Here is a 16516-nt window from a genome sequence, read left to right as displayed (position 1 = left end):
CTGCAGAATGCACAGAATAAAGCAGCAAGGATTGTTTTAAGGTGGAGATATGGTACTTCTGTTGCCGTCATGTGCAGAGTTGTTGGTTGGTCATCAATCGACAAGATAATTGAAAAAAACATGCTTATTTTATTTTATAATATACACTGCTCAAAACAAATTAAGGGAACACTAGAATAACATCCTAGATCTGAATGAATGAAATATTCTCATTCGATACTTTTTTCTTTAGATAGGTGAATGTGCTGACAACAAAATCACACAAAAATGATCAATGGAAATCAAATTTATCAACCCATGGGGGTCTGGATTTGGAGTCACACTCAAAATTAAAGTGGAAAACCACACTACAGGCTGATCCAACTTTGATTTAATGTCCTTAAAACAAGTCAAAATTAGCTCCGTAGTGTGTGTGGCCTCCACGTGCCTGTATGACCTCCCTACAACGCCTGGGCATGCTCCTGATGAGGTGGCGGATGGTCTCCTGAGGGATCCCCTCCCAGACCTGGACTAAAGCATTCGCCAACTCCTGGACAGTCTGTGGTGCAATGTGGCCTTGGTGGATGGAGCGAGACATGATGTCCCAGATGTGCACAATTGAATTCAGGTCTGAGGAACAGGCGGGCCAGTCCATAGCATCAATGCCTTCCTCTTGCAGGAACTGCTGACACACTCCAGCCACATGAGGTCTAGCATTGTCTTGCATTAGGAGGAACCCAGGGCCAACCGCACCAGCATATGGTCTCACAAGGGGCCTGAGGATCTCATCTTGGTACCTAATGGCAGTCAGGCTACCTCTGGTGAGCACATGGAGGGCTGTGCGGCCCCCCAAAGAAATCCCACACTATGACTGACCCACCGCCAAACCGGTCATGCTGGAGGATGTTGCAGGCAGCAGAATGTTCTCCACGGCGTCTCCAGACTGTCACGTCTGTCAAGTGCTCAGTGTGAACCTGCTTTCATCTGTGAAGAGCACAGGGCGCCAGTGGCGAATTTGCCACTCTTGGTGTTCTCTGGCAAATGCCAAACATCCTGCACGGTGTTGGGCTGTAAGCAAACCCCCACCTGTGGACGTCGGGCCCTCATACCACCCTCATGGAGTCTGTTTCTGACTGTTTGAGCAGACCCATGCACATTTGTGGCCTGCTGGAGGTAATTTTGCAGGGCTCTGGCAGTGCTCCTCCTTGCACAAAGGCGGAGGTAGCGGTCCTGCTGCTGGGTTGTTGCCCTCCTACGGCCTCCTCCACGTCTCCTGATGTACTGGCCTGTCTCCTGGTAGCGCCTCCATGCTCTGGACACTACGCTGACAGACACAGCAAACATTCTTGCCACAGCTCGCATTGATGTGCCATCCTGGATGAGCTGCACTACCTGAGCCACTTGTGTGGGTTGTAGATTCCGTCTCATGCTACCACTAGAGTGAAAGCATCGCCAGCATTCAGAAGTGACCAAAACATCAGCCAGGAACCATAGGAACTGAGAAGTGGTCTGTGGTTATCAGCTGCAAAACCACTCCTTTATTGGGGGTGTCTTGCTAATTGCCTATAATTTCCACCTGTTGTCTATTCCATTCGCACAACAGCATGTCAAATTTATAGTCAATCAGTGTTGCTTCCTAAGTGGACAGTTTGATTTCACAGAAGTGTGATTGACTTGGAGCTACATTGTGTTGTTTCAGTGTTCCCTTTATTTGTTTGAGCAGTGTACATCATTTAAAACGGCTAAGTTCTATTCACAATGGTATTCAGTTGGTAAGAGACAGACATTCCGTAAATACTAGGAATAGATTGTCCACCATCTATGCGTTATCCAGACAGAAAAGAGAAATAGGCAAAATAACATTTCGATTTAGAGCAATAAAGAAATGGAATAAATTAACTGAGCAAACCAGAAACATTTCAACATATAAATTGCAACATTATTTTAAACCAATTTAAATATAGTATATAGAAATGTTGTGGGACTATAGTAGATGAAGACACACCAAATGTGTTTGATGGATTGCGGGAAAAGAGCATGTTACGGTTTTCTAGGTGTGAAGGAGAGTCGGACCAAAATGCGGCGTGTAGATTACGATCCATGTTTAATAAACAAACGTGAACACGAATCGATACAAAACAACAAACACAATGAACGTAACGAAAACCAAAACAGCCTATACTGGTGTAAATAAACACAGAACGGGGACATCAGGACACTAAGGACAATCACCCACGAAACACTCAAAGAATATGGCTGCCTAAATATGGTTCCCAATCAAAGACAACGATAAACACCTGCGTCTGATTGAGAACCACTTCAGACAGCCATAGACTTAACTAGAACGCCCCACTAAGCTACAATCCCAATACAAACACACCACATACAAAAACCCATGCCACACCCTGGCCTGACCAAATAAATGAAGACAAACACGAAATACTTCGACCAGGGCGTGACAGAGCATGAATAAACTTTCGTAGGCTACAGTCCAAGTCTTCCAATGGTGTGACAGCTGTCGGCATCCAAAGATTATCCATCTTGAATAAACACTTGGAGGTAAGGATGACAGCAGTGTTGTAGTCTACTTGCAACAGCTGCATAGTGAAGATCCCAGCCTATGGAATAAAAGTGGGGCTTTTATTGCGCAATCTAATTCGTGTAGATACAAAAAAAATTCCATAGGCCTAATGGACACATGCTCAAACTCGCACACTTTTGATAGACTTAAAGGGGCAATTTGTAGTTGCTACATCCATTTTTTTTACTTCTAAATTATATATATATATATATATATATATCATTGATTCTGGAAGAATATAATTTATAAATGCCTCATGAGTTTAGTTCAACTTTCACACTCCATGAGAACCCACAATATAAGATTGTTTTTCTCCAATGTTTGTAAACATTATAAATGTAAACAAAACACTGCCTCATAACATGGTTAAAACAATTTTGATATCATGGATGGTCAGTCTATTCATCTGAGAGTGGTTCCATTTCTCCAGGTCCATCCCTCAGCTTTTTACCGAAACAGAGGCGGAACGACCGTTTTGTTATTGTTTCATCTGTGGATTTGCACTTTAAACAGCTGCATATTATCAAGATATCAAAGTGTCACCAACCAAATTCTTAATTTGGCCTATAAGAAATGTTGCATATGGAATTCATTTTTCACATGTAAATAGCTAATTTCAGTGGTGCTCAAAGCATGCCATTCCATGAGCGCAGCATTTATTTTTCACCTCGAATCAATGAGTCCAATCAGTCCTCCATGACAACAAAATCATAAACAGAGTAGGGTTGGCTAATAAGTCCTTAGTTTTGGGGTAATGCTCAGGTAAAACCATTTGGCTAATCTATACTTCCATATTTCCAAGTCCTATTCGTAAAGATCAAGGGTTATTACATGTATTAGAATGACTGGAATTCTAATAGACGATTAGGTTAATGTAAAGATAATTTAATCGTATAATCTTTTGTAGTAGAAAGCGATGGGTTAGAAGAAGCCTACATAACCAACCCATAAAGTAAAATTGAATACCTATATATGGCCCGCTATGTAAACTTTAACATTGATTTGTCCTGCAATAGATGTCATTCAATTGGTAACATGCATGTTTGTTTTCTTCCAATGCCTCTTAAACAAGCTTATATATTGGGTTCTGATGGGGTATGACAGTTGAGGGAAGTTCTTGAGGCATTTATACATTATATTCAAGAATCAGTGGGTATGTATCATTAATGTATACAGTGCCTTCAGAGAGTATTCATACCCCTTAACTTATTCCAAATTTTGTTGTGTTACAGCCTGAATTTAAATTGGATTACAATGAGTTTTTTTTCTCACCCATCTACACACAACACCCCATAATGACAAAGTGGAAACACGTTTTTAGACATTTTTGCAAATGTATTGGAAAATGAAATAGAGTTATCTCACTCATTTACATAAGTATTCACACCCCTGGGGGTCAATACTTTGTAAAATGTCATTTGGATGTGTTGTGGAAATTCTTACACAGGGACACTCAAAGTCAATCTTAAATGAATCATTGTTCATTTGTCAGCGTGCTGGAGAGGTTCCAAGAAACGTAATGCACCATCGTGAATGTCTGTCAGAAGCTCTGCCTCGGCAGTCCCAGCAGTTGTCTTATATACAGCTATGCACAGACAAGTTATATTTGCATTATTTAACATAATTCATTAATCATTACCATTTTGTTTCATTCATGTGACAGACCAATACTGGTTCATAACATGTGACATACCAATACCTCACGAGGCTTCTTCTCTCTAAACTGAGACCTTCAAACTGAGATATCTTTAGTTCAAAACAAAGGTCTGGGCGTACTGCCAAATTGCAGCTACTGATAGTGAGGATTTGTTCAGTCACTTGCATGAACACAGAAATTGGTTTATAGAACAGCACGTAAAACATTTTCATCACAGAGGCGATTACAGCTTTGAGTTGTCTTGGGTATGTCTATCAGCTGTGCACTTCTGGATTTAGTGTTATTTTTTCCCATTCTTCCTTGAAGATTTTCTCAAACTCTTAAATTAGATGGGGAGTGGTGGTGAACAGCAATCTTCAAGTCTTTCTGCAGATTTTCAATGGGATTCAAGTCTGGGCTTTGGCTGGGCCACTGAAGGATTTTCACATTTTTGTTCCTAAGCCATTCCAGCGTTGCTTTGGCTGTATGCTTGGGATCATTGTCCTGTTGGGATGTAAAAATCTTCACCCCAGTCTAAGGTTGTTTGCACTCTGAAGCAGATTCTCATCAAGGATTTGCCTGCATTTGGCTCCATTCAGTGTTCCCTTACCAGTCTACCAGTCCCTGCTGCTGAAAATCAACCCCATATTATGATGCTACCACCACCACGCTTCACGATAGGGGTGGTGTTAGACAGGTGATGAGCTGTTGCTGGTTTTCTCCAGACATAGTACTTTGCATTCAGACCAAAAAATGTAAATTTTTGTCTCATCAGACCACAGAATCTTTTGCATTTTCACGTTCCTTCTTGTCCAGGTGTCGTGAGCTTTTTTTCTCAGGAGTGGCTTCTATCTGGCCATTCTCCCATCAAGCCTAGATTGGTGAAGTGCTGTAGAGACTGTTGTCCTTCTGTCTGGCCATTCTCCCATCAAGCCCAGATTGGTGAAGTGCTGTAGAGACTGTTGTCCTTCTGTCTGGCCATTCTCCCATCAAGCCCAGATTGGTGAAGTGCTGTAGAGACTGTTGTCCTTCTGTCTGGCCATTCTCCCATCAAGCCTAGATTGGTGAAGTGCTGTAGAGACTGTTGTCCTTCTGTCTGGCCATTCTCCCATCAAGCCTAGATTGGTGAAGTGCTGTAGAGACTGTTGTCCTTCTGGCAGGTTCTCCCATTTCAGCCAAGGAACTCTGTAGTTCTGTCAGAGTGGTCCTTGGGTTCTTGGTCACCTCCCTGACCAAGGTCCTTCTTGCCCGATTGCTCAGCTCTAGGCAGTCTGGCCGTCCATTTCCCAATGAAGGAGAAATGGTTTAATACCCCTTCCCCAGATAGATGCCTCATCACCAATGTTCCCTCTAAGACCGAGACTGCCACACAGATATATCAGCCCACAGAGAGAAACACGAGATTGAACTTCACTCAACTTTGGAGAGCAGTGGTCACAGACTGGTCAATCTCCAAACATTTATTTTTAAAAACTCAACGATAAAGCCTTGTGTAACAATTTTGTTTTATTTGTCTTGGACGGTAGGTGCACCTGATTCTGCTGCCCAGCACGCCGGGTAGGCGAACTGTTGCCATTTTAACCATTTCATGTATCTGAAAGTACAAACTCTGCCTTCCCGACAGGCCCAGAGAGCAAATCAAGTGCACTATAGGCCTACCGCTGACCAATCGGATGGCTCAGATGCCCGTGTCTGCAGTAACGTAGCTGGCATAAAAGAAAGCTACAGCAAAGTTGATACTGTGAATTTTCAAAAAGTTTAAAACAATGACGAGAAAGAAACTCAACGAATACAGCAAAGATATGCTGTAGAAATATCTAAGAATATGTCACTTTCTCTGTTCCTAGGAGTAAAAACGTGAACTTGTGCACGAGGCAAAAATAATGTGGCGCGACTCGAGTTTCGCCATCAGCTGGAAGACGGTGTCCCTTTTTGTTCATGGTCAGTGGAGGAAAGGGAGAGAGGAGGGATGCTGAGGAGGACTTTGTCTGCTGCTGTCTCCCTCCACTGAGACTGACCATCAGATGCAGGCACCATTAGCGCAGTAAAATAAAAACGTATGATTTTAAATGTATGCTCACTCAGCTGTGCTTCACAAGTAATAACACAATGGATCTATTACCAGTGTGATCATATAGCCTACCTCAAATTCTGAAATATATATTTTTAAATGGCTTGATCAACAATGCATTGGAAGGGCAATTCAAGCAAAGCCAATATGCGGTGATAATGGTCGTGGCTAGCGTTTTGTCTCAAAGTGATCTTGACTCAAAAGGTTGGTGACCACTGTTCTAGAGTTTTCCCTATTAACACTATAAACGTTTCCCTTGACTGTGGCAATTGTTATTGAATCAACCTAATATTTGCCACTTTCAATGCATCATACTGAAACAAAACAAACTATGCAAGAGACTTTGTTGTAGGCACAACGCATCTAAGTAGGATTCTATTGCATTGACATGCACGAATCAGCCCGTACTCTACACAGACCTGTGCGGCATAAACAAACAGAACTGCAGTCGGCCTATATGTAAATAGACCATTGCCATATATGGATCTGTGCCATTTACTTTGACCTGGACTGTGTTTACAGCATGAGTGGTCGTGAGTAGGTGCGCTTGTTTTGAGATCAAAGCAAGATCTGCATGTAGCCATGTGCACATTTTGTTCATATCCTTTGCTAGTTAGTGAGTTTTTAGCCCAGTTATAGATAATTAGTATTCAGCAATAGGTGACTGATTGCTTCCATCAAGAACACAAAATGTGTACATTTCCAGACATCAAGTCAGGTAAAGAGCTTTTTTTTTTACTTTAAAGGGGCAGTGTTGTATTTTGAGACAGGCTTGAATAAGCTAAGTAACCAATAGGCAGAGGGAAACATAATTTGTCTTCTTCTCTTAAAATGGTATGGGAATAATAATGCATTTTATTTTGTGAAGTGGTCTCTTGCATCAAACAACACAACATTTTTAGCCTTGGATTGCATGGTATAGTTTATTCACTGTCAACTGTGGGACCTTATATAGGCAGGTGTGTTTCTTTCTAAATCATGTCCAATCAATTGAGTTGGCCACAGGTGGACTCCAATCAGTTTGTAGTGACATCTCAAGGATGATCAAAGGAAATTGGATGCACCGGAGCTCAATTTGGAGTGTCATAGCAAAGGGAGTGTGAATACTTATGTAAATGAGATTTCTGTATATCATTTTCAATGAATGTGCTAAAAGGTCTAAAAACAAGTTTTCACTTTGTCATTATCCAGGCTGTAACACAACAAAATGTAGAATAAGTCAAGGGGTATGAATACTTTCAGAAGGCACTGTAAATCCACCAATTCATGCAGCAACTGCAGATTGCAGAGACCTAGATATTGCAAAGCCGTAAATCCCCATTTCAATGCAGTCTGAGGGATTTCTACAGCAAGAGACTAGAAGGCGTAACGTTTTGATGCCATCCACTTATTAGAAGCGTATCTGGCTCTTGCCCTTAGAAAAATATGGCTTGAAGTCTGTCCCGAACTTTGGAAATGAAGCAGATGGCCTTTTTGCGGCGTTGTCGTTGACTCCCCGTTTTGCCGTGCTCAGAGTGAGTGAGTGATCCAGGGAAGACCGCATTACCGGGTTTTAGCGCAGAGTCCTCTGCCTGTCCTTTCCAACTAAATCTACATAATTAGAGAGAGGGAAATTGAGACTGAAGAAGACGGAGCAGCGAAGTGAGTTTCTCCCGCAATGACCTTATCAAACTTAGCGGGAGCAGCAAACAGTCGGGCCCCGCTCACTGCAGTGACAAATGGAGCTGATGAAGTTTGTGTGCGAGGGGGATGGAAGAAACCAGTTCCTTAAGTTTGCGGCTGTCTGTGCCCACAGTCATCCTTCAGTGCTGTGGTGTTTGCTTATGAAGTGCCCTCTCCACTCACCTAACCAGCCAGCCACAGCCAACTGCCTCTTGGACGGACCTTTTGATTACAGTAAAACCGTTGCCCCATTTTGTTCAACTTTTTCCATCCTCATCTTACTTCCTTTATGAACAAAGTACATACTTGATCTACTGATATGGCCGACAGACAATAGCCCTCAAGCTCCTCTTTGGTCACTTACAGGGCCTTCAGAAAGTATTCATACCCCTTGACTTATTCCACATTTTGTTGCATTACAGCATGAATTCAAAATGGATAAAATACTTTTTGTATCACCCATCTACACACAGTACCCCATAATGACAAAGTCAAAACATGTTTTTATACATTTTTGCAAATTGATTGAAAACGAAATACAGATATCTTTTACCTAGGTATTCACACCCCCTACTTTGTAGAAGCACCTTTGGCAGTGATTACAGCTTTGCGTCGTCTCAGGTGTGTCTGTATCAGCTTTGCGTCGTCTCGGGTGGGTCTGTATCAGCTTTGCGTCGTCTCGGGTTTGTCTGTATCAGCTTTGCGTCGTCTCGGGTGTGTCTGTATCAGCTTTGAGTCGTCTCGGGTGTGTCTGTATCAGCTTTGCGTCGTCTCGGGTGGGTCTGTATCAGCTTTGCGTCGTCTCGGGTGGGTCTGTATCAGCTTTGCGTCGTCTCGGGTGGGTCTGTATCAGCTTTGCGTCGTCTCGGGTGGGTCTGTATCAGCTTTGCGTCGTCTCGGGTGGGTCTGTATCAGCTTTGCGTCGTCTCGGGTGGGTCTGTATCAGCTTTGCGTCGTCTCGGGTGGGTCTGTATCAGCTTTGCGTCGTCTCGGGTGGGTCTGTATCAGCTTTGCGTCGTCTCGGGTGGGTCTGTATCAGCTTTGCGTCGTCTCGGGTGTTTTTGTATCAGCTTTGCGTCGTCTCGGGTGGGTCTGTATCAGCTTTGCGTCATCTCGGGTGGGTCTGTATCAGCTTTGTGTCGTCTCGGGTGGGTCTGTATCAGCTTTGCGTCATCTCGGGTGGGTCTGTATCAGCTTTGTGTCGTCTCGGGTGTGTCTGTATCAGCTTTGCACATTTGGATTTGGGGATTTTCTCCCATTCTTCCTTGTAGATTTTTTCAAGCTCTTAAATTAGATGGGGAGCGGTGGTGAAGACTTTCCACAGATTTTCATTGGGATTCAGGTCTGGGTTTTAGCTGGGCCACTCAAGGACTTTAACATTATTGTCCTGAAGCCATTACAGAGTGGCTTTGGCTGTATACTTGGGATCATTGACCTGTTGGAACGTGAATCTTCGCCCCCAGTCAGGTCATTTTCACTCTGAAGCAGATTCTACATCAATGATTTGCCTGTATTTGGCTCCATTCATTGTTTCCTCTATCCTTACCAGTTTCCCAGTCCCTGCTGCTGAAAAGCATCCCCATAACAAGATGCTTCTCGGTAGGGATGGTGTTAGACGGGTGATGAGCTGTGCCTGGTTGTCTCCAGACATAGCGCTTTGCATTCAGGGCAAATAGTTACATTTTTGTCTCATCAGACCACAGAATCTTTTGCCTTATGTTCTCAGAGTCTTTCACAATGCCTTTTTGCAAACCAGGGATGCTGTCGTTCCTTTTTCTCAGGAGTGGCTTCTGTCTGGCCGCTGTCCCATAAAGCCCAGATTGGTGAAGTGCTCTAGAGACTGTTGTCCTTCTGTCTGGCCGCTGTCCCATCAAGCCCAGATTGGTGAAGTGCTCTAGAGACTGTTGTCCTTCTGTCTGGCCGCTGTCCCATAAAGCCCAGATTGGTGAAGTGCTCTAGAGACTTGTCTTTCTGGCAGGTTCTCCCATCTCAGCCAAGGAACTCTGTAGTTCTGTCAGATTGGTCATTGGGTTCTTGGTCACCTCCCTGACCGAGGTCCTTCTTGCCCAGTTGCTCAGTTTGGTCGGACAACGAGCTTTAGGCAGTGTGGGTAGTTCTATATTTGACCAATTTCCCATTGTGCTCTTGAAAACTTTCAACACTCTCTATAAATTGTTTGATACCCTTCCCCAGATATGTGCCTCATAGTTTCTGCTCTGGAATTCATTGTCAACTGTGGGACCTTCAAATCAAGAATGCGAGGCGACCATCTCTGTCGGCGCCATTGCATGAGGGAATCTGTAACATGCGTGTTTCTTTCTAAATCATGTCCAAACAATCCAAGTTGTCGTGACGTCTCAAGGATGATCCAAGGAAGTTGGATGCACCTGAGCTCAATTTGGCATGTCATAGCAAAGGGGTGTGAATACTAATGTATAAATTAGATTTCGTTTGAAATAAATTCGCAAACATTTCTAAAAACACGTTTTCACTGTCATTATGGGGTATTGTGTGTAGATGGGTGAACTGTATTAACATGTTTTCACTGTCATTATGGGGTATTGTGTGTAGATGGGTGAACTGTATTAACATGTTTTCACTGTCATTATGGGGTATTGTGTGTAGATGGGTGAACTGTACTGACATGTTTTCACTGTCATTATGGGGTATTGTGTGTAGATGGGTGAACTGTATTAACATGTTTTCACTGTCATTATGGGGTATTATGTGTAGATGGGTGAAAACTGTATTAACATGTTTTCCACCATTTTGAATTCAGGCTGTCACACAAAATGTGGAATGAGTAAAGGGGTATGAGTAAGTTTCTGAAGACACTGTATCATCAACGTCTCTTTGTCTCAGTATAACCATTGCATCTCAACTGGCCTTTGTAATAGCATAGAACGGTAGAAAATAACCGTGCCTCCATATATCATTGCCATAGCATATCATCACATTGGCATAGCATATCATCACATTGGCATAGCATATCATCACATTGGCATAGCATATCATCACATTGGCATAGCATATCATCACATTGGCATAGCATATCATCACATTGGCATAGCATATCATCACATTGCCATAGCATATCATCACATTGCCATAGCATATCATCACATTGCCATAGCATATCATCACATTGCCATAGCATATCATCACATTGCCATAGCATTGAGTAGACGGTTCCATTTGTAGACTTTTGTTTTCCTAATTACCTTGTTGATGTTATTATGAGGTCTGGTTTGTTATCCTGAGGGTGCACAGTAATGGCATTTACAGCTCATGTTAATGTAATGTTGTTCTCTGTGGCTTCTCTAGAGTTTATTCAGAGGAGTAAAGGGGCAATCCGCAGCTAAAACAAAGTGTATCCTTGCCACTGTTTAGGTAAAAAGATGAGGGATGGACAAATGTAACCACTATTTCTATTTTGACCTCAGAACATGGTTTAGGGAGTAAACTCTTGTTCTAATGTCTGCCTTTGCTGCTGGCCAAGTCTAGCATTTTGCAATGGGTCATGTAGGCCTACCTACCGATGTTCCTGGCTGTGTCAAATTGAGCCAGTCACCTCTCTTGACAAGGAAATGCTGCTTTAGCCTACAACAAATACAGTCCAGTGATTACTGTATTGTCACGCAATAGGATACTTCATGTTGATTTATGATGTGAAGGGATTGATTTATAGGTTGTCCAGCTTTCTCCCTCATTATGAATGTCAATAATCTCGTATCAATTCCTTTGACACCAGCTTTGTTTTTAGCCAACCTGCATCACCGTGGCAGTCCGAATGCATTTAAATAAGATCACCTTATAGGGGCAATCAAAAGTTGTAACAATAACAAAGGCAATTCCCTGCCCTTGTTTTGACAAAAAGCAGAGGGATGGGGCTGGAGAAATGCAACTCCTCTCAAATTCATAGACAGAGCTATGGATGTAAGGACTGACCATCCATAATATCACAATTATAGTTTTAACCATGTTTTGAGGTTGTATAGTGTTTTTGTTTAGATTAACTTTAACATTGAAGTAATATATAATTACTATATTTATTAATTTCATTTTTTTTTCACCAGGTAGGCCAATTGAGAACAATTCTCATTTACAACTGCGACCTGGCGGAGAGAAAGCAAAAAAAAACTGCGTCAAAAACAACAACACAGAGTTACACATGGGATAAACAAACGTACAGTCAATAACACTATATATCTGTATATATATTTGTGGTTCTGATGGGGTTAGACAGTTAAACTAAGCTCACGATGCATTTATGTTCTATTCTTCAAGAATCAATACAGTATCTTCTATTTATAACTCCAAAAAATAAATGTAGCAACTGCAGATTGCGACTTTAAGGTCAAAAGCATTATTTTAGCAATTTAAACGCATGATCATGTGAACTAAAAGTGCGCGAAATTAAATGACAGGTAGTCCTAAATCGACTGACTATGGTCATGACGCTGTGCAGATGATTTCAGCACCACGAGCGCAGGAAGAGCTCCACACTATTTTACATGCTAGTGCTTAAGTGCGTGCACGCATGTGATGACTTATAGAAAGTAAGTAGGGGTTCAAGGCGCATATAGGTACTCAGTTTTTCGCCTAAATATATTATCCAAAATTGTTCCGTTTATTGTTCGCGTATCTGTTGGTATACCCTATATGTTCTACTGTAGACGTTTTAATTTCCTCTACGCCTTTCAGAAACAGAGGAGCCTGCAGGAGGCGATGTAGACTCCAGTGAGGAATGTGGAACACAGATGTGCATCCAGTGTGTCTGTGTGTGTGTGTGTGTGTGTGTGAGAGAGAGAACCATAGACTGTAAAAAGAACAGAGCACAGCTTTTGCATTGTGTGCTAGGCTACGTCATTGTGATCCCCGAGAATTCTCTCTGCTCCCCACATCGTCACTCCGACCGGTCCTCGACTCTGAAACGTCTTCGACTAGATAGTATCACCAGGTAAGAGATTAAAACATATATTTATCCCTCAAACAGTCTGAAATAGATACGTTCATATTGTTCTCTTAAATGTCTGTCTCTTGAAATTATCCTACATCAAGGAAATGCTATAAGTATTGTAGTGGTCTATGATATAAGCCAATCTCAATGATCTCATATTGATACTATTCACATGGGAACTTTTGCGGTAAATTGACTGGAATTGAATGATGTCTCTATCGTTCAAATACAATAATAATTCTGATTTCTGTTCATTGGAGCCATGAATGTGTTATCTCAAAACTGAAGCGCAATTACGCACGACTAATAGTCCTTTCAATTATTTAAATAATTTAATCGGGCGTGCCATGAATGGTGAGCCTATACACGGAGGGCATATATGCTACTGTATCCCCCCTGCTCAATGTCATTGGCGTATTGTATAGTAACATTTTGCTACTGATCTCAAAGGGGTTTTAATTTCCATTTAGGTCAATCTAATGGGACAATCGAGGCGTTTGATTCCATTTGCCTCGTCGCACTGAGGTTGGAGAGAAGGACATTAGCCTACCACCCCGAAGTGAAAATCAAACCCCAACGAAATGACAACCAAGGAGTCAGAGAATGTGGGTCTCTCCATACCACTGTGCATCTACAACGGGGCTTCCCAAACCAACGGAACCTGCATGGACCAAATGGACCGCTTCTTCCAGCCGTTCTCCTCTACCTTTGCGCTCATGGTGCTGGTGGCCATGATCATTGGGATAATATTGGTTTCCCTGGCAGCATTTCACTTTAACAAGAGGAGGATGAAGAAGAGGAAGATCCAGCGTGCCCAGGAGGAATACGAGCGTGACAACCGCAGCCCGTCCACCAAGACGAAGAGAGAACCCACGAGACCATCCATTATTGTCCGACCGTCGCCTCCAGATAGTGAACACCGCCCACACTCCGTTGTCCAAAATACCAGTTGTCACATTCAGGAGGACCCTGGTACCTTACCCATTGCAAATAATGAGTCAGAATTGGATAAGGCACACATTGAGAAAGGAAATGGACAAGTCCTGGAAACGGTCATCTTGTCTTGATAACGCTGCAGTTGAAAATGTTGGGACTTTGTAAATAGACAACATATCTACGTTATAGTTCAGGTGTAACTGACTGAAAGAAACTCTTAACATCACTTTGGGATTAACTGGGATAAGCAATATGGCACAAAAACAAACACTCTGACCTCAAGGAACTATGGTTGCCATTTCATCATAAATCACACTGAGTGGATTCATATCTGTGCCACGTGTATAAAAGTAGAATAATTCAGTATATTATAATACATTTGTGGGATAATTTCAGCAAAGGACCATTTGGTAAAGTATTCTACATTGAAGACAGGCTATGCGTGAAGGATAATGATACCCACTAGAAAGAGTGCTGTCCATGGTGCTGAAATGTATATTCATGTGCCGCTAGCACATTTCCTTGTGTAGATGTAAATTGCTAGTCGTCCTTAAAGTATTCTAAAGTATTTATTTCTACAACTACTATTCTACTCCTGGACTTGCACATGTTAGAATTAGATTTCTAACTAAAGGCATTTTCCCTAAAAGTTCATTCAACCTTTTTAAAAGTAACTGTCCAGTGAAAATCTCACTTTTAAAAGTTCATATTCTGTTATCTCATACCCAAATAAGGTTGTTGACTCATCCTATACACGTATGCGACCAAAGCATAAAAATAAACCTCAAACTTGTTTCTCAAACAGACCATTTCGAAAATGCTTGCTATTTCCTCACAGAGGATTATGTCATCCTCCCGAGGAGAATGAGCTGGCCAATCAACAGTCTACCCGCATTCATATTTTTTCAGTGATATGCGCACAATTCTGTTGTTTGAATACACCCACACCATTCCAACATATAAAAACATAATTAACCTTTTTTGGAAGGAATACTAACTATTTCAATCATATATAATAGAAATCTGGAAACACTGGACAGTTACTTTAAAACCAGTACCACATAACACGATTGACTTTATACATCATTCAGTAGCTACTGTCAGGCTTGAAATGGGTGACATAGCACATTTTATGTAATATGCTCTGGTGACCTGCATTCCTCTTAGTGTTAATCCATTTTATTTCGACAATGCTTTCAAAAGTAGAGCAAGTAGATGTCGGAAGATGCCTTGAGAGGAACTAGACTCCGATTGGCATGTGCTATGTATGGCACCGTTTTCCAAAGTTTTACAGGAGCTATCAAATAAAGCTTTTATGTCATGTTTGAAAAGGTTTCACAGTCCTACTTCAGGCTTTTGGCTCTGTTAAAAGTGTGGCAAGAGGCTTAAGTTGTAATTTGTTGCAATTAGTTAGTGCAGACTGCATTTAAAAAATAGACTCAAATCATTATTTTCAGAGTTACATAGTTTCATTTAAATGACGTATTTTTATTGGTAGTTGATCATCTGCATTTAGTTTGTAATAATGCACTCTTACAGATGTCATGAACTTTCATGTGCCAGGTGGTAGCTGTGGGTCTTAATATAGCACTTTCACTATTTATAATGTATTCTCTGAAATGTAATAAATCGGGAATCATAAACAAATATTTCTTATCGCTTTTTGTCTTTGTAATGCAAGTGACATTTAGTCTATTTTTCTACCTTAAAACAAACCCGAATATTTTTTAAATATGTAGCCTGTAACATAATTTAACATTGTGACTTTGGAAAACCCCTATGTGTTCTGAGCTTCACTTTTGAGTGAATCCTCTCAAAAAACCTTGGCTCTACCCATAACGACAGACCTACCCTTGACTTAAAGCCACGTCCACCTCTCTTCTGATTGGCTGGCTCATTGGGGAGTTGAGTGCTTTGACAGGTTCTCCTCTAAGAGGGGTCTATGGCGGCGGGCCAGGAGCAGTCACTCCCAGTGAGACTTGGGACCATGGCCAGGTGCCAGGAGGGCATGTTCCTAATTGTCTCCTCAAAGACAAGCCCTGGGTCTCTCATCCCTGGCTGGGCTCCAGCTCCTATTGGACATACTGCTGCTGGGAGTCTCTCAGCAGAGCTGTCCCCAGACTAATCTCCTTGGGGAGTATGGGGACAAATAGATCCCTGCTATTTACTCTTTGTGATTGAATTTGCAGTACAAGGTTATAAGGAAAGCGAAAACTCAAAACGAGCTGCATATTTAGTTGATGACTTTTTAGGGCTGATATGTGTATGGACAAGTTTGAGCTCAATGGATTGGACAAAGGAGATGACCTCAAACGGAAGTCTGTCCAATTTTACATGAAGAAAGATGATCGGTTTAAAAATTCACTTTTCTAGGTGTTTAAAGCATACTGTACATTGTCCGGAGTGGATACCCGCCCCGTCCATTACCACCTACCTGGTGGGTTGAATGCTAAAGCTTCTATATAGTCTGTTCCAGCATGTTGCATACCATATTCCTCTGTCAATAGCCCTGCTGCTCATCCTTAGGGGATGCTCATTCAAGAATGTTCAGTGATATACTATTCACCTGCCCTTCACAGGCAAAGCCCAGGGAATGATTTATGAGCGAAGCCCTCAGTGAAGCGGTAAAATAAAAAAAAATTTAAAAAAGAGGGCTCGATAGCACAACACTCAAAGATAAAACTGAGATCA

At 41.9% G+C, this 16516-nt stretch overlaps 1 protein-coding gene across 1 annotated transcript; it reads left to right on the top strand.

Annotated features, from left to right (window-relative positions):
* The first annotated feature begins 12454 nt into the window (after nt 1–12454).
* On the top strand, nt 12455–15156 carry LOC135547980 (uncharacterized protein C11orf87 homolog). The gene is made up of 2 exons (XM_064977183.1): nt 12455–12889; nt 13360–15156. The coding sequence occupies exon 2, from the start codon at nt 13471–13473 to the stop codon at nt 13954–13956; it is 486 nt and encodes a 161-aa protein (XP_064833255.1). The 5' UTR covers nt 12455–12889; nt 13360–13470; the 3' UTR covers nt 13957–15156.
* The last annotated feature ends 1360 nt before the right edge of the window (nt 15157–16516 follow it).

The sequence above is a fragment of the Oncorhynchus masou genome, chromosome 11 (assembly GCF_036934945.1).
Source record: "Oncorhynchus masou masou isolate Uvic2021 chromosome 11, UVic_Omas_1.1, whole genome shotgun sequence".
Lineage (NCBI taxonomy): Eukaryota > Metazoa > Chordata > Actinopteri > Salmoniformes > Salmonidae > Oncorhynchus > Oncorhynchus masou.
Note: the sequence above shows the minus strand (reverse complement) of the source record. Positions and strands in the feature narration are given on the sequence as shown.

Bases quoted from the DNA above. Each gene is read 5' to 3' on its own strand.
- LOC135547980 (XM_064977183.1), top strand. From the start codon at position 13,471: ATGACAACCAAGGAGTCAGAGAATGTGGGTCTCTCCATACCACTGTGC.